We start from the raw sequence: 18,674 nt of genomic DNA, 5'->3' as shown, positions 1-18,674 counted from the left end.
GTTTTTTCTTTTGAAAAAGATTTTAAAGTGGTTTTTTGGTTTTTTTTCTTTTAAAAAAAGATTTCAAAGTGGCTTTCTAGTGTTCAAACTTCAAACGGATTGGGAAATAAATTGTTTGTCATAAGAATAAAACTATTTTAGTTATAGTTTGGAATGAAATAACTCAATAAGCATGCAGAGCATAGTCAAATTTATGAAAAGGATATCCGATAGTTTCACAACTATTTAGGCGAAACTGATTTTCCATATGTTGAGATAAATTTGGGTTTAAGGGTACTTAAAAACAGCGAGTACATAAAATAAAACAATATATGATGCAGCTTTTATGGCAAAGCCCTGCACTTACCCACCCTAATTCGAAACCCACATTCCTCAAACCCTCACACATTCAACAAAACCCCAGTGAAAATCAAGTTAATCAACATGAAATTTGACCCTAAACACTAAAGAACAAAACCCCAGTGAAAATCAAAAACCCTTATCTGGATTTTGGGACTCGTTGGTGTCAGATTCGCGTCTTCCTGCATCTGCGTCTCTGTGTGTGTGGCCGGTTGGATGAACGCCGTTGAAATGGACGGAGGATGGAAAGAACGGCGTGAGTCGATGGAGGTGTGGAGTGGCAGGAGCATGAGCAGCTTTGGGAGATTAAGTGTGAGACAGTGAGAGTGAGCAACTGCGAGACCATAAATGACCTAACTCAATGGACAGTTAGATTAGATCTTAACCAATCTAACGGTCCAAGTAATTTCTAATTAAAAATTAAAAATAAATAAATATATATATATATATATATATATATATATATAATATTCAGTTTGGTTCATGATTACCAAACACTTTCAAAGTTGTGCCCGAATCCCAAACCGAAACTTTCGGGATGGGTTCGGTTTCGAGTATCGAATTTTTCGGGAAATTCAGTTCGACCATTTTTCGGTCAAATTTCGGGACGGTTCGGGATTTTTGGGAAAAAATTCCACCCCTACTTTCACCTATTTGATTCATTGGGAGGTTAATCTCCACCATTACAAATATCTATATCTGCTGCCATTGTACACACACACACACACACACACACATATATATATATATATGTGTAGTTTCTTATTCTTCTTAATTATTAGTTTTTTGAAGTAATAATATTGGTATGTGTGTGTGTGTGTATATATATAAATATATATGTATGTATGTATAGAACTTAGAACCTAGAGTAAGAGTGAGCACCTGTTGTGAAGTGGCCCAACCCAACATTCATTCACAAATCTAGTTTATAGAAAATCCTGTCAGACTGTTTCTATTGCTTTCCCCTGCCTCTCTTCTAAAGAAGAAAAGTGTGTAAAACTAAAAGCTAAGCATTTCAATGCTTTTCTGATTCTATCCTAATATCATATGTACCACTACTTCCCTTTCAGCCCTTTTAGTTGTCATTGAATTGCATACCGTTTCGAGATTTATCTCTGAATCCTGCCAATAGCTTGGATTTCTCAGAAACCACTTATGTGATGAACCATATGAAAAGAATCGGTTTAAATCAAATAATTGTGAGATAAACTTATCGAATATTGACTCTTTATCAATTGGTATTTTCTATAAGTGGCATGATGGGACAGTCACATCAGAGTTCCATCGTGCTTGAAGTGGGCTACTTGCAGAGCCATGTTCGCTGTATGATATTCAAGGTTTGATTTTTTGATGCATTTGCTATACACATCAACCACAAAATTTATTTAAAAATCTTTATTATTGGTTTTTGCATTATTTGTTGGGAAATATCCATTCCCCTCTGTTCCTTTAAAAAAAAAAAAAAAAAAAAAAAATTAAGATTACTAATTTATTTCCCTTATTCCAATGTCAATGCAGCTATGTAAAATCTACTTTACTAATGGAAAGGACCCAGTGTTTGGCTGCGATAAAGTTTTGGTTGGTAAGTTCCTACTGCGACTCATGTGAATCTATTGCAGAGTAGTTTTAGTGTGTGAATTTCATCTTTCAAGCATTATCTAAATTGCGTGAGTGCTTCAATGTTTGAATTTGATATGTCAAATTGTATCTGAATTGCAGTCCATTAGGGAAATTTTTTATTAAAGTGTAATGGATGCCTTTGGTTAATAATGCATATTAAGACCTTTGAATCTGTTGATTTAGAAGTTTGAACACAATTGAAGCGAACTATGTTGTTTTTGCAACTTGGTTAGCAATTGTTAATTAGAGTTGCATAATTTTTTTTTTCCTAAGAGTTTAGGGCCAATTAACGAATCTATTTAGTGATATGTAAAAGTCTAGAAACAAACCTTTTGGAGAAGTTGAAGTCATTTGGAGTAAACTAATAAAATTTGACTATCCTGGGCAACATGTTTTTTTTGACTATTGACAACTTCTCAACCATATTTACTGATTGCAAGAATTGGTTGCATTTGAAACCCACAGCATCGCACGGGCAATTTTTTCTAGTTCTTCTCTATGTCTGGGGTATAAATTCGTGTCCCCATTATTGCTTGGAAGGCATTCATGTCTTCTAAAGGCGACTTTTTGTATGTTCCCATGGTCTTGGGCCTTCGGCCCTGATTCATTATAGGTCTTCAACTGACGATCTTATTGTCATGCCCCGATCTCGACCTACATCCAGAATTGATACGTGACGTCACCAAATATCCGTATATCTAACATACCCCCTCCAGAATATGTACCAAGCACAACTCAAGCCTTGAATTGCGTAGTGATTTTTTGTATACTTTATGGCTGCATCTAACTTCCTCGTTATACTGCCTACATACCATAAACATGGATCAAGCTATTCGTAGTTTGTCCTTCACTATACTCAAACAATCATCACATAATTCACTATGTCTCAACATAATACCACAGTACAGGCATGTAACATCACGAGGAACATTTGACGAAGCGCAACACAATCTCTAGCCACGTTGGTCAATGAGACTAATCATAATCATAACAACTATATCCAACAACATCTAATAATCACACCAAACAATAACACGTACAATACACCAAAATGTAGGACTAGAGCGACACGGTTTAATTGAAGCCTACATCTCAGAAGTTGTCTCAAATAAATCAAATCCAAGGAACCAATGAGTCAAATGATGCGATTTTGGACCACTCAATGAAATCCATCAACATCGGGTTCTGGACCACTCAACAGAACCAAGACACCAAAGAGGATTTCAAACCACTCAATGGAATCCAAACCAGGATACGATTCCAAACCACTCAACGAAATCACAAAGTAGAAGGGATTCCAGACCTCTCAATGGAATCCAAATGGATACGATTCCGGACCACTCAACGGAATCGTGGAGTACAATGCATATCGAACCACTCAATGAAATACAAACTAGATACGATTTCAAACCACTCAACGGAATCCCAGATCACAAAGGATTCTAAACCACTCAACATAATCCAGATGGAGCAGGGAACCAGACCACTCAACGGATACCCAGTTCCGGATCACTCAACAGAACTGAGCGGAAGTCCAAGGATTATAGCAATGGCTTGAAGAAACAATACAAGAACCAAATACTCAATTTAGAAGGGCTGAACAAAATGAAGTGAAATAAGGAAACAAGTGTCAACACAATAAACCCCATGACAATGGGTTAACGGTCCACTTTTAGCCCTCACATTTCATCACATCATGCCAATCATACAACACAAACCACATTTCAAATATGTACGTCAATCACATTTCATAAATATTTCCAATTCACAATCAAATCATATAAATCGATGGCTAAAAATAAAAAATAATAATTCAATATAAATCATATTTAATAACCAAGTATAATACAATATGGCGCCACTTTTACGTAAATCGAGATACGCGTCAAACGAGGAAGAAACGTCATCACGCTGAGCCCAATAAACTCCATGGAATCTCAACAACACTTTAAGATCAGTGACATGCTAGAAGAACTCAGACTAGTTGACTAGAAAGTCAACCGTCGATCAAGGTAGATAGTAAGCTCCACAACCCTAGAAATCTAAACGGGAAGATCTGCTTGTCAGATTTCTGTTCCATAACTTCTCAAAGTCCACATTATGCTTCTAGAACAATGTACTAAAATCTCATTACGATCCAACGGTCGGATCTTCGCCAATCGCTAAAGTTACGTCGCGCCGACATTTAGTTTTACAAACTTAGAGATCCAATTCGGGAAGATCCGTAAGTCGGATTCCAGATCTGTAAGTTCCTATTATCCTCAAATATTACATACTATTATGTATTAAAGTTTGGTAACGATCCAACAGTCAGATTGTTGATTCATATAATGTCCAAGTGGCGGTCTCTATCAAAACTATAGTCATACGACAAGATTTCATCAATCGAATGTCACATATGGAATCAGAGTATCCAAATTAGTCTAGAAAGGGCAGGTGGGGTCTCGAAAAACTTTTGGATCAAAATAATAGAACATCTATGGTGATGTGCAAGAAGTATAACCTTCCAATGCAATAAATCCGTTGATGAAAGCTTCAAAAAACGATTACTCACAAAATTTTCCAAAGAGAAGCTTCCAATATGTTAAATATTCACTAGAAAACAAGTGGCACCCTCAAGGGCTGAAGAAATGGTTTCCTTCTAGGTCTGGAGCTGAAGAAACGGTTTCAAAGCTCGAAAAGGATCAAGTATGATCATAACATGTAGAGAAGCTTCTTCTTAAATCTTAGCTCATAGCATAATTGTTCAACACATCCAATCCAACTAGATACCCCGTCACTGCCAATACAATACCAGTCATCCTGGACATGATACGTCCTTAATCCACTACTAAACATGATACATCCTTAATCCACTACTAAGATCTCCATATAAGGGTAAATTTCTCACACATTCCACTCGAAGAACCACAAAAATTGAAAACATCCATAAGCTGCGAATGGATTCCCGAATGTCAAATTCTTAATAAGTATATCCAAAAAACAAGCTGTAGTCAATGACCCAGTGCCATTCTCCTAAATTTGATAATTATGAATGTTGGATTATAGTTAATCACCAAAAACCGTAAAGAAACTCAAAAATCCCATTGAAATGCATAAACAAAACCGAAAGGAATGAACAAAAAGCAATTGAATTTGGAAAATTAAAAAAGTACCCATTGAAATGCAAGGCAAATGAAGCTTACCTGATCAGACCATCGCCAGGGATACAGGTCCGTCGTCGATTGTTTATATGTTGGACGACTACGAGGTGGTGCGACAAGGAAGGAGAAGGGAAATGGTGAAGGACGAGGAGCAAGCTGCAATTGCTGCGGTTGATGTGCGAAGGTGCGAAGGAGAAGGGAGATGACAGGATTAGAGGGCGGCTTAACAGTCCTCTCCGAATCGGGTGGTCTCGCTAAGACCTGTTAGCGAGGGACTCAGTTGAGGTGAGTCCCTGCTAATCCCATTAAACTTAGTCCGGGTAGGAAACAAACACAAGACTGGACTAAAACTTAGTCTAGTCTAGTCTAGTGAAGGCTAGTGATGCCAAACAAACACACCCTAAAATTACTAATAAATGCAGGTCCATGTAGACCCCTACAAATAAATACGATTTGTTTTTCTCAAAAATTGGTAGAAATATGAAGATAAAGCAAATATACAAATGTCAGAAACTAGAAAAGAAATAAGGAGATTATAAATGAAAAATTGAAAATATAACATTTTATCCGACTTAAAGAAAAAAAAATAAGGAGATTATAAATGAAAAATTGAAAATATTCAACTCACGAGGGGGTAAGTGGCTGTTTGGTGGAAAGGAGTGCAACCCTTACACTAAGATATAGATTCTAATCCCGTTGACTATCTATTCTAACAAATCCATCGTTGACAAAAAAAAAAAAAAAAAAAAATTTAAAACCTACGAGGGGCAATATTGACAAGATTCCACTATCAAAGAAGAACAGGGACAGTCCAGTAACTTCGCTCCGCAGAAGCGCCCAGACCCCTTTATATATTTTCTCAGGAGCTTTAGGTATTTTTATACGGGCCTCACTCTCTCATCTCGTCTCCTCACTTTTCTGTGGCTCTCTGCGTCTCTCAGGTGAACTCACTAGGGTTTCATCACCCCTCTTTTCTCAATTAAAAACCTAATCTTTCCCCATTTATTCGCATTTTTATGCTCCGTACGTACATGTTTGCAGTAGAAAATTTGAAGTTTTGTTATTTTTTTTCGTTAGTTTTGTTGTTGATATGATTGTAAATTCATTAGTTGGAAAGTTCGATGAGAAATAAAGTGAAATATGTTTTCAATTTAGCTCGATGATGTAGTTATCATGTTTTGCGCATGCATTTGGGTTTAGGGTTGTGGAAATTTAGCTAGGGTTTAAGGATTCGGAGCTTGATTCGGTTATTGATTAGGGATTGCTTTTGCATATTCTGATCTGGGTTTGCTTACGAAGCAGTTGCATTGGATCGATGATCAGATTTAATCTAACCGGTAACTTGGAACTTAAATATATGTCTGCATGCTTAGATTCCTGCTTCTGTTAAGTGGATTTAGTTGCAGGTTTTGGGTAGAGCCGCAATGGTTTCTGCGGTCAAAATGATTGTTTTTCCGACGCTTGAAATACTTATTTACAGTTAGAACGTATCATATTTGTACATGGGGTGATTGAGTAATAGTTGAGTAGGTTTTTTTTTTCAGTTTTTATCTTTGAATTTATTAGTATGACTGTGGTTGGCTCAGTGAGGTGTAATTAATTCCTTACATCAGTGGTTTGAGTTTTGTTTCTCGAAGACAAACAAATGACGAAGAAGAAGAACCCCTTTGTTTTTATGGATGTGTCTGTCGATGGCGATCCTTATGAAAGAATGGTTTTTGAGGTACTGTTCATGAACACATATATTTAGTCTAGATATTTTCTTTCGGTGTAAACTCTGTAATGAATGATGTGGATTTTGTTGTTTGTCTCAGCTCCTGCTATGTGACAATTCTTGCATTTCCTAATGAGTTTGACCTTTATCATTTTTTGGTGATTGCTTTACAGCTTTTCTCTGATGTTGCTCCCAAGACTGCAGAAAATTTTCGTGCTCTATGTACAGGTAATATATATCATTTGGTTCAGAACATATTTGTTATCTTTTTATATGGGATTCTGTAACCACCATGTTTACATGAATTGCTCTATGGACTTAAAACAATTCTTATAATCAATTTCTTGTATCGCTTCTGAGATTGCACTTTTGTTCCTTCTTTGGGGATGTTATTATACATTATCATACTAAAATCAGAAGGCTTTCTGTTCTCATATATTTGTTATTTTATTGAATACTCAGGAGAGCAGGGAATCGGTCCAAAAAGTGGAAAACCACTGCACTACAAAGGGTCCTTTTTCCATCGTATTGTAAAAGGTTATATCGCACAGGTATGCCTCCTCATCTTACTTTTTAGATTCGTCTTCCATACAATTTTCTGGTTGAGCATGACTTAGCAGTGGTTTGTCTATCAGTTACCCTTGTTTATGCTGTAGGATACAGGGCTGATGGTCACGACTGCTTTTCTTGTGATATAGTTTTAAGGTTGTACTTACTAAGTTGTATATCCTTGAAATTTACTAGCTTTGTCATGCCCAAACCAATTTTGTATACACATTTCCTTTATAACTTAGAGGGATTAATGAACATTGTCCATTTTGCAGGGTGGCGATTTTGTGAAAAGAGATGGTAAGTATTATAATTATCTCTTTCCTGCAGCCATTACATTTAATGTGTCATTCCAGCTTGCACATTAAATCTGGGCCAAAATCAATATCACATTCTTGTCTGAATTCATGTTTGTTACTAAAAACACCATTTCTTTGAAGATGGACTGAGAAAAAAAGTGTTGATATGAGTTGGTTCAAGAAACAAGCACAGAATTTCAAGAAATTTTATAAGCATTAAAAGGTTGATGTCGGTTATGCAAGACTTATTTTCAAGCTTGATGTTTATAGTAGTGTTTGAACATATAATTACCAAAAGTGAGATGGCAGAGTGCAGCCTGTTTAAGATAAATGCTGTTATATAAACATTTTCAATTAGGCTTCCATATACCGACAATACAGAGAATTATATTTATGTTGATTAGGAAATTTATATTGGAAAAATACAGAGGCTGCTTTGTGCTCCTGGGATTCCGAGTCGACCAAATACTCTAGTTTTGGTATAATCATTGGATATCAAGTCCTAAATGTGTTTGCTAGGTTATAACTCTGATTGTTTCTTGTTAACAGTGAAAGAATATGGCTCCATTATGTATGTGCAAATGCCTTTTATCTTATTGTCCTGGGCTTTTGGTTTAGGATTTAATTAACAAGTCATGTCATTTAAAGGCGTATAAGGTCTGGAAAATTAGAAGGGTCTCGCTTGAGCTAAAAATGAAGTGGTATAGAACTGGGTGGAGAGATAGATAACTAGAATAGGTTGTAAACACAAAAAATTCCAACTCCCTTCCAACACACGCCCACCCTCCAACACACAAATGTCTTTAGACTTGGACGAGGATCAATCCGTGGTGAGCTGACCTAGAAGCATAAAGGGCATCTTGGCTGCATAGGCAGTATCAGGTGTTTTGATATATTTATTTCTTGAAATTGTTTATGGCTAATCAAACTGAAAACCACAATTTTAAATTTTTGGTGGAATAATTGATTTGTTTTAATATTAAAAAAAACTACCAATGATGACTTTATTTTTGTAATGCTGTATACCCTAGTGATACCAAAGCATGGTAGAAGGTCTCTTTTAACATGACTTGAGTCTGAGTTTTACTGGTCTTTTATGTTTGTTCTGTAGGCACAGCTGGTGAAAGCATTTATGGTGAGAAGTTTCCAGGTAATTGTGACAACAGTATCTGCATGATCTGTGTCTGTGCAATATTTCTATAAGCAAAATTACAACTCTTGCTTATCAATAAACTATGGTTGTAGCTCTATTCACTCTCTGTCCCTACTTTTTTTAAGTTTGTGATCATGTCTCACTGTCACAAGCTTCCTTGAGTAGGGATTGTAATACTCACTACTCAGGGAACTGTAGTCTATGAACTCGTAGAATTATCTTGAAATTGTTCAGTATTTCAATTAGTATGTGTGTTCTCAAGTCTAGTTAAGTATTAATTCAATGCTATTTAATTTGGGGATGCTTCTGAGTATTAATAGTGTCAGTTAACTTTGCTTCAGATGAGTCACCTGTGCTCAAACACTCTGGACCTGGCCTTCTATCTATGCCTGTCGCTGTTCGTGACTCTTTAGGTTCTCATTTCAACATCACTTTTGCAGCTAATCGTAGTCTTGACAGGTATGCTTTCATTTTCATATTTTTTGTTTTTACTTTCTTTTACTTTGGTTTTGTTCGCTTGTGTAAATATTCTTACTTTTTGCCATTTAGTAGGCAGTTTTATAAAGTTGTTGGTGACTTATGATTTCCTCAGACTGTTAAATATCAGATGAGAGGTTGTGGATTCTTCAGTCTAATTACTGTTGTGTATCATTGTACAGAAAGAATATAGTTTTCGGGAAGCTTGCACAAGGGCATGAGGTCCTGAAAAAGATTGAAAATGCGGGTGATGAAGATGGGAATCCAACTGTATTAGTTAAAGTGATCAATTGTGGCGAATATAACGAAGGTAACAGTTATGGAGAAACTACTTCAGTGTTGTCTTTTAATTTCTCAGCAATATGAAAAAATATTGGTATCTAAGGGTTATCAAAACCCTAACTTTTCCTTTGATACCATGCGTTTTCTTTGTTATTATTTTTATTTATTGTTTGTATGTGCAGACATAAAGAGAGCAAGTAAAGTGAAAGTTGGGAAGGATGCTTCGTCAGAAGCTAATAGTCATGAACTGAGGCGAAGGGTTAAACACAAAAAATCTTCCAAAGATAGAAGGAAGAGGGGGAGAAGGAGATATGATTCATCTGAATCAGACAGTTCCTCAGATTCTGAATCTGAGTCATCTGAGTCAGATAGTGAGTCTGACTCAGATGTGTCCTCATCATCTTATGCTAGTTCTTCAAGTGATGACAGGCGTAAGAAAAGAAAGAGATCTTCTAAAAGGGACAAGCATAGACACGGAAAGAGGCGGGATAAAAGGCGTGACAAAAAGCGAAGGCGGCATGATAAGAAATCGAAGATCAGATCAAAAAGGTTGTATGCTTAATATTATTTGTAATTCAAAAGTTATTTTATGGTTTCACCCTTGTTGTTCAGACTTTTTCACATGAAAATACTTTTTTTGTTCTTGCCACTTGAGCAGTATCTCATGTAAGGCTACTAGTCGTTGCCGTTTTAGTAGTTAATGTCCTCTCCTAATATGTTCTTTTTAATAGGAAACCTAGTTTAAGAAATGGTATAGGTTTTATAAGGACTTAAATTCGCACTTTGCTGATATTTTTTTTCTGTTCTCAAGGGCATCACACGGTCATACTGATTCTGAGAGTGAAATTAAAAGTGAAAGTAGCTGTGAAGATGATGGCCTTGATGCCAAAAGGAAGGATCAAAAGTCTAAGAAGTTCTCTGAAAAATCTGGTACTTAACTAATTTCTTCGGCATTCTTGAGCTGTGGTACTATCGGTTATGATAATTGTTCTATCTCACCTTCTAGATGATAGTAGTTTATTTGCTTGCATGATCTTTCTAGATCAAGATTTTACTTGTTTACCTTTCCTTTTGCAAATTAGGTTTTTATATTAGGTGGGTGGGGTTGATATTTGTTTTGGAGAAAGTTAGCAAATATAGCATTTGGTGTCTGGGTTTGCTATACCTACAGGTCCTGGGGTTCAGCATTTTATTGATGAATGGGTCAAAGCTATCCTTATCACGTATGTGACCTGCATTTTTCAAGCTTGTTATATTTTTACTTTTGGTGGGTTGATCTTGAATATCTGTTTTGTTGTGGCATTGGATTGTTAATGTTGAACGTTGTGCCTAATGGAAAATGAATCTAAGCTGAGATGATTCAGGACATTCTTACAATGGGTCAATGCCCCCAAGCCGACATGTGACACTGTTTTCATTGTCTTACTAATTGATTTGTGTTTTTTTCTCATGGTTTTTGGTAATTTCTGCTGTTGGAAACCAACCACTTGTTGCAGGTGAAGGTGATGCTTCAATCTACCCTAAGAAGAGGGAGGAAGCTGAAGTGCTTGTGAAAGACGGTGCATATCCTAAGGAGAATGGAGAGCAGCGGAGCAATGGACTTGCAGGTGGTAAATATGACAAAGGTGCAGATAGACAGCCTGACATAGTTGATGATCACCCAGGCAAATCTAGGTCTTCTTTCCATTCTCGTCACACCTCAGTTATTCTTTATGCTTACCAATTCTTCCAGATCTGGTATTTTATTGAAAGTTGATCTGCAGGAGCCGAAGCTTCAGTCCTAAGAGGGCCATGAGTAAGAGTATGAGTATTAGTCCCAGGAGGAGTCTGACCAAGAGCCCAAGTTTAAGTCGCAAACGGAGTGAGAGCAGGAGTTCGAGTGTTAGTAGAAGCCCTCCTCCTCCCCCTCAAAGGAGCAGGAGCATCAGCAGGAGTCCTGTTAGAAGCGATAGCAGTAGAAGCCCAGCCAGAGGTTTCAACCAAAAACCAATGAAGGGCTGGAAGGGAAGGAGTCCAGTGAAAGCCTGGTCTCAAAGAAGCATAAGCAGGAGCCCTGTAAGCAGGAGCCCACCATATGGCAAAAGCCCAGTAAAAGTTCCAAGAAGCATAAGCGGAAGTCCACCTAGAAAACCACCACATAAATCAATTAGCAGAAGCCCTGCCAGAGCTTCAAGCACAAGCAGAAGTCCACCAAGAAAATCATTGCACAAATCAAATAGTAGAAGCCCTGTAAGAGTTGCAAGAAGCAGAAGCCCAGTTATATCTTCTCGAAGGAGAGCAAGCAGAAGCCCTGTAAGAGTCTCAAGAACTAGAAGCCCAGTTAGATATTCTCGAAGGAGTGCAAGCAGAAGCCCTGTAAGAGTATCAAGAAGCAGAAGCCCAGTTAGATCTTCTCGAAGGAGTGCAAGCAGAAGTTCAGGTAGGTTTCCTTCTAGGAAAACTGCTAGCCGCAGTCCGCTGAGGGCCCCAAGCGGGAATAACCGTCGCAGCTATTCAAGGAGTCCTAGCCCAGTAGCGCGTAGGGTAAGATCGCCTTTATCACCAGATCGGGGGAGGAGCTTGTCAAGAAGTGCTTCACCTGATGCCTCACCAAAGCGCGTTAGAAGAGGGCGGGGTTTCAGTCAGCGGTACTCTTATGCACGGAGGTACAGAACCCCTTCTTTGTCTCCTCCTGTGAGATCTTATCGTTATGGGGGTGGTCGAAGTGATCGTGACAGGTAATTGCAAGTCATTTATTTTTTTTATAAGTTCTTTTACCATCGTCTAGTGTAGATGATGTGGTGATTGACTGCGAACTTTGTTTTTGCATTGCAATTGCACATAATGTGCATGCCCAATTTGTGTTTCTAGGTATTCAAGTTATAGAAGGTCCAGGTATTCTCCGAGGCGCTATAGAAGCCCACCAAGAAGAACACCTCCTAGGTATGTTTATCGCCCTCTTATAAGCTGCTGCTTCATATACTGTGCTGGACTAGTATTCAGGCTGCTTATGTTGAAGTTGGTGAATTTGTGGAGTCCGAGTTTCCATAAAAGATATAATGCATTTGTGATAAAACTTATTGGGATTTAGCCACGTATCTTTCTTCGTGCCTTATGATTGTGTTTCTCCCTTGGTCATTTTGTTTGTGGTTGGATCATATAGAGACGGGTGATTCCATTTAACTTGTATCTGCAGATACAGAAGCAGAAGAAGCAGAAGTCCAGTATCACGTAGCCCCCGTTACCGCAGCCGAAACTATAGTCGTGGCAGTAGCCCCATCAGGAGCCGTAGCCCAGTGCAAAGTCGTAGCCCCATTCAGAGCCGCAGTCGTTCTCCAGTGGAGGTGGGTAGATCACACGTCTCTCCTCGGGTTGAGAGGGCAAGATCTTCATCCAGAAGCAGAAGCCCATCAAGGTCGAGATCAAGGTCCTCATTGGATTCCAGATCCCCAATTCGGACGGGCAAAAGCAGGTCCAGGTCATCATCAGGAAGCCCAATAGGGAAGAAGGGCCTGGTTTCGTACGATGATGTTTCCCCTTAGTCGAGTTAAGCGATGACATCGTAGTAACAACGGAGTTGTTTTGATCCACTTTTGATGGAGTTGGCCATTGATAGTTTTTGCCGGTGTTATCAGACTAGCTTAGATTATAAATGATTGGAATGTTTAAGCGTATGGGTTGAGAAATGAGTATTACTTGGGGTACCTTGAGGGACGTGATATCGTTGAAGCTGTTTTATTGTAGGTGGATTTCACCCGTGAGGATTGTGGATCTTGTGCTGCTAGATCATCATACTTCTGTGCCTCATTAATTCGAGTTAGTATGATTTGTTATACTTTCGAAAGTGCTTTTCATAATTGGCTTTTTCAGGTTTTGCTGTACTTTTGAATGTGCTTTTTTCATAATTGGCTTTTTCAGGTTTTGAGGGTCTCTAGTCTCGGGGGTTTGGTCGTTATTTATTACTTTGAAAAATATGAATTTGGCATATCGATGTTTAGAAAATTTGATGGAAATGCAAATTTAGGATTGAAGTGAAGTGTGTTTACAGTTTACTCCGTTATTCGATGTTCGACGTTCTGACTCCGAATCGTACTTCTAATACCGGAAGCATTTTTGAGGGTTTCTATTTGCACGCTAAATGGACTGAATGAGCATTAGGAATAAAGCCAGCTGACTAGCAGGAATGGAAGAAACACACAAAGACACCCAATTACATGTAGAGGAATGCACCGGAGGCCTTGGACCCAAATTCAAATGGGAGGAGAAATATACCGCTCGGGCAAATAGGTAATAACCAAACACATGTAGCATCGACTCCGATGAGGAACTACAAAGAATACAAATATTGTCCACCGTCACCCCTTTTTTCTCCAAATTAGCAAGAGTAGGTAGAATGTTGAGGCAAGCCCTCCAAACGCACATTTTCGCCTTATTAGGGATATTAGCCTTCCATATAGAGACACCAGTAGTGCTCGGATGCGAAACAGAAGCCTGATTACGCATATAGTAAGCAACTTTATATGCACTTTTTGACCGAAAATAATCCTTTGGAGTCATAGTGCCACATCAACTTATCCGGAGGTAATATGCCGCTCAACGGAATTGATAGGATCAATGAAGCATCACAGTACCAAATCATGACAGCTATAAGTTAGAGGTCTTAGCTTCGATTTTCATTAAAAGCGAATTTGAACCACATTATTAATAGTTCATTGTGAAGCTAAGCCCACCCCACCCCCATTAGTGTAGATAATATCGTTTATTAAAAAAAAAACAAAAAAAAAAGCTTTATACAGAAACGCAATTCCAAGGGGACTTAACTAATTTTTAAAGAAAAATTGGTTTAAATGATCATACCTAAAATACTTACACGTATTTAATACAATTATAATGGTTATATATAATTGATGTCATTTAATACAATCACAATATGATCGTCGAAATTGTGATTGTATTGAATATATGTAAGTATTGTAGACAAATCCCGCAATAGTTAATCTAATCAAAATAGATATTGAAGGCAACAATTAAAGATTGAAGATATAATAATCACTTATGGATCGACATGCTAAAAATTAATCATTTCAAGGATAACTAGTTTGAATGAACCAAACACTGCCTAAGCCAAACCTTAGCTAGCTTAGTATCCAACAAAAATACTTTTAGCTCAGTGGTAAACTGGTAATTACCAGCTTTACCCGATACAAAAGGTTAATAACTGACCCGACCCGAGAAAGCAAAAGTTCTATAAATAGCGGCAAATCCTCGTTTGTTTAGTTTGTCAGTTACACGCGCGTACAAAATTTGGCAATTGCAACGTCCCGCACTCCGCAGAGGAGAAATAGTCAAAAACCACCAACAAATACGACGCACCGCGAGAATGTGGAGGCGCGTGGTATCTACTTCCCCGGCTCAGCTCCAAAACCTCGCCGCCTCAGCCTCACGCAGATCCTCGTCTCTCAATCACACCCGTAGGTTCGTAATCTCCTCAGCGTCTTCCCCTTCGTCCACGCCGTTGCCCAAATCCGCTCCTCCCGCCGCTCCCCACATTGCCTCCGCTTCCACCTCCCGTGCGTTTCCAGTTCGTTCCTTTTTTTATACGTTGTTCTGATCTCGATTAGGTTGTTGCTTTCTGTTTGGTTCCCGGGAAAATGTAGGCACGTTAAGAATTCTCTGATCTCTCGAAATGAGAAGGCGGATTACGCGCTAATGGTTGTGATTAATTTGTTGATCAAAATTTGAAATTCCTCACATTGAAACCCTAATCCTTTGAGCGGTCTCAAGAATTGGAGATTTTATATATAATGTGTTAGATTTATATTCTTTTTGTGGTGTATGAGTGTTAGATTTATATTCTTTTTGTGGTGTATGAAGCTCTGAAGAAAAACCCTCAGGAAGCTAATCCGACTGCTACCGGTCACGAGCTTGAGGAGCTTGCTGCCGAGCTTGAGGTTGATAATTACGATTGCTGTGTTGTGATTTGTATCGAACTATATAAAGATACGAGAGTTTGCTTAATTATTGGCTAATCTCATTATATGCAGGGAAGGGACGTTCTTGAAATCAATTATCCTGTTGGTCCTTTCGGTACCAAGGTAGTCGTTCTATTTGATCTCATGGATTTCATTTTTGTTATAGTTAGTCGGTAAATAGGAACTTCGAGAGTTTCTGACATGTTCTTGCTGCATCATTCGCAAGTATACATGATAAATGTGGTTTGCACCATGATTGGAAGTTTAATGTTGCCAGATTTTGTGTTTCAACATTCTACGCCATCGCTTGCCATGGGCATCTCGCTTTACCAAAATAGTACTAATCGTCTTAATCTTCTTTGAACTGCCAAAGAGCGATGGACCGATGGTTTCATAGTTGTTCTTGAAGTTCCAAATACCTGTCTTTTCATTGAAGGAATAAAAACATTTGCTTATCAATACCAAATCTCTTCGTGCACTCTGCCTCTCATTTCCTTATGTACACGTCAAATGGATGTGAAAGTGTATAAATCTGTGCACGACATCTTCCGTTTAACTGGAAATATGTGGTGGTCTTCAATCAACTTTCTCATGTAACTAATCTTTATATACTTTCTATGTCATAGGAAGCACCTGCGATCGTCAAGTCTGTCTATGACAAAAGAATAGTTGGATGCCCTGGTATTGAGGGAGGAGGTAAAGTTCTCCATTTAGATACATAATTTTAATTTTTTTGATCACTGGTCAAATGAAGTCATTCCGAAGGTACGGTTAACTGTAATTTCCGAACATTTATGTTTGCAGATGATGAGCATGATGTCGTGTGGTTTTGGCTGGAGAAAGGAAAGCCATACGAATGCCCTGTCTGTACCCAAGTTTTTAAGGTGACTTGCTGAGTCTGACTATTTCCTTTTTCCTTTAATCCCTCTTCGTGTCAAAGATCTTTTCTTTCTTTCTCTATACATCTAAGTATATAGATGAACTGGTGCTTGAATAAGTTGACTGATCCAATTTGTGATAAATTTTTAACAGCTGCAAGTGGTTGGCAAAGGAGGTCCTCCAGATGGTCACCATTGATTCGGCTGACAAGTTTCTTGCGCAAATAAAAATTTGATTTACGTGATTTTGTGGGTGGGGGGCAGTCTTTTATACTGTGTAGCTTCAATAATTATTTTCTGGTTTGTTTTTCGGGGATCCATAGTTCTTAAGAGATTTTGTCCGACGTTTTTGTTGGTGATAATTTTGGTTTCATGGTCAGTTCAATAGAACTGGATTCATTTGAGTGGCTGATAATTTTGGATTGTGTACGAAGATCAAAATAATTGAGTAGATTGTTTTTAAAATAAAAATTAATGACTACATGTCAATCGTAATACATCTCATAATATTGTCTTTGTATTTAGCTATTCGAGGATGCTGTTGTGTGTTATCAAAATCCAACATCAACAGTTTAGAAACTTGTGTTACTCCAATCGTTTACTTCTTTTCTCTTATTTCATACTGGGAAGTGATCACTGCACGCCGCTTTCTTCCCCTTACTTATTTTTGATCTTTGCGTTCTATAAATCAAATAATAATAATCAATAAGCAAAATCATTTTATTGTACTGAACGGTATTTTGATGTCAAGGACAATAAAAATGAGGGGTAAAGTGGATAAAATTTGTGGATTTTAATGTCTCTGGCCTTTGGATTATGCTCTAGAACTGCTACTTATGAGACCCCAAGACCAAAGAGTTTTGGAGGTTAATCCAAAGAATTTGATGCAACTAAGCATTGGAATCATCTAATTTTTGTCTCAAGGCTTAATTGTGTGTGATCATTTTCATGGTAATTGTATGCAAAGCTTCAACCCTAAAGACTGCTTAAGCATGCCTGCCCCTGCCCTGAAACCAGTACTCCCAACGATGTCAGCTCCTCGGATACGCGAGGCAATTGGGCAGTGCTTCTCGGGGACTCAGTCTGACTCTCCTGAAGTGCAGCTGAAGGCTCTCCACACTTTAGTTTCCATCACCAAGGTGAGTTCCCAAAACAGGAACTTGGTTGCACAAACGGAATGAGCCATCCCCGCCTTACTTGCCCTCTCGAAATCTTCCTGCGACAACATTTAGATTCTCTCGTTGTCTGTCCTCTTCAACCTGTCCCTGAACCCTGATCTGAAGCAATCTCTGCTTTACCACCTGAATTCGATAATTGCCTCCTTGACCTCCGAGGAGTCCGACAGAGTAGCTTCCTCTCTGGTTTGTAGTTTGGCAATGCTTGACAAGAACAATGCCAAATTTGGCGTAGCAGGTACCATTCAGTTACTAGTCAAGGCCATTTCCGGGTCTGGCAGTCCTGTTGCTCATCACCTCCTCAGCTCTCTAGCTGAGCTTGTTCAGTTCCACAGGAACTGCACTTTGGCAGTGAGAGAAGGAGCTGTTGAAGCGCTCATCCAAGTGGTGGGGTGAAGTGACAGCGAGGATCTAGCCTGAACTTCTCTCCTGGTTCTTGGCCTTCTTGCTAGGTTTGATGAAGGGCTGAATGTTTGAGCAAAACCAACCAAATTGTGAGCTTAATGGTAGAAGTGTTCAAGGGGAGGTGCATGCTGAGTAAGGAAGGTGCAGCTGAAATCCTGCTGCTCCTGTTTGATGAAAGTGAGGGCTGCGTAAGAGACGCTTTGAGGCTGCCAGACTTCTCAACTTTGGGCGGCGTTGCTGATGAAGAAGATCATGGAGGCTGACTTGGATTCTTATGTGGATGGGAACTCCATGTTTTCTGAGTGGTAACTGGTTGTAGAGAGTTCAGGACTAGGTGTAGCCAAGTTGGCTACAACACTGTAATTGTCCTGATGCCTCCAAGATCGAATTCCTCTCTTGTTAGTTAAATAAGATTATTGAAATATCGTTCGAATAAAAAAAAGTTAAGATATTAAAATGAAATTATGGTCTTAACTCATCCCAATCAAAACTCCCATCATGCTTATAAACATATGCCATCACCATATGGGCTGTACAATTGTAATAGATTAGTTCTAGATTTTAAGTGTGTCGTAGTTTCTAGATTTAAGTATTGAAGACATGCACATCAAGGCATTTATTGGACAATCATATTGTTGAGTTTTTAAGTGTTTGTATTATCTTTCATAGAGAAACAACAACACAAGAAT

At 38.4% G+C, this 18,674-nt stretch overlaps 2 protein-coding genes and 1 pseudogene across 5 annotated transcripts; all 3 read left to right on the top strand.

The window, feature by feature from the left end:
- The first annotated feature begins 5,914 nt into the window (after nt 1-5,914).
- On the top strand, nt 5,915-13,399 carry LOC137717590 (uncharacterized). 4 transcript variants are annotated; one of them, XM_088698476.1, is made up of 14 exons: nt 5,915-6,043; nt 6,716-6,825; nt 6,990-7,044; nt 7,279-7,367; nt 7,641-7,665; nt 8,776-8,814; nt 9,159-9,276; nt 9,477-9,604; nt 9,759-10,125; nt 10,388-10,506; nt 11,073-11,250; nt 11,340-12,293; nt 12,427-12,498; nt 12,752-13,399. In XM_088698476.1, the coding sequence occupies exons 2-14, from the start codon at nt 6,748-6,750 to the stop codon at nt 13,095-13,097; spliced, it is 2,568 nt and encodes an 855-aa protein (XP_088554602.1). In that variant the 5' UTR covers nt 5,915-6,043; nt 6,716-6,747; the 3' UTR covers nt 13,098-13,399. The 4 variants fall into 4 exon arrangements, with proteins under 4 accessions (XP_088554602.1, XP_088554603.1, XP_068313103.2 ...); XM_088698477.1 differs by having other exon boundaries at nt 5,931-6,043; nt 6,740-6,825; XM_068457002.2 differs by having other exon boundaries at nt 5,945-6,043; nt 6,689-6,825.
- Nucleotides 13,400-14,830: 1,431 nt separating this feature from the next.
- LOC137718580 (cytochrome c oxidase subunit 5b-1, mitochondrial) lies at nt 14,831-16,902 on the top strand. The gene is made up of 6 exons (XM_068458128.2): nt 14,831-15,125; nt 15,430-15,506; nt 15,600-15,650; nt 16,154-16,223; nt 16,332-16,411; nt 16,560-16,902. The coding sequence occupies exons 1-6, from the start codon at nt 14,936-14,938 to the stop codon at nt 16,602-16,604; spliced, it is 513 nt and encodes a 170-aa protein (XP_068314229.2). The 5' UTR covers nt 14,831-14,935; the 3' UTR covers nt 16,605-16,902.
- A 495-nt stretch (nt 16,903-17,397) lies between these two features.
- On the top strand, nt 17,398-18,294 carry LOC148695122 (uncharacterized; annotated as a pseudogene).
- Nucleotides 18,295-18,674: the final 380 nt, after the last annotated feature.

This window comes from Pyrus communis, chromosome 8, assembly GCF_041283825.1.
Source record: "Pyrus communis isolate YQ-2024b chromosome 8, ASM4128382v1, whole genome shotgun sequence".
NCBI lineage: Eukaryota > Viridiplantae > Streptophyta > Magnoliopsida > Rosales > Rosaceae > Pyrus > Pyrus communis.
The sequence above is the reverse complement of the archived record's forward strand: the minus strand, read 5'-3'. Positions and strand labels throughout refer to the sequence as shown.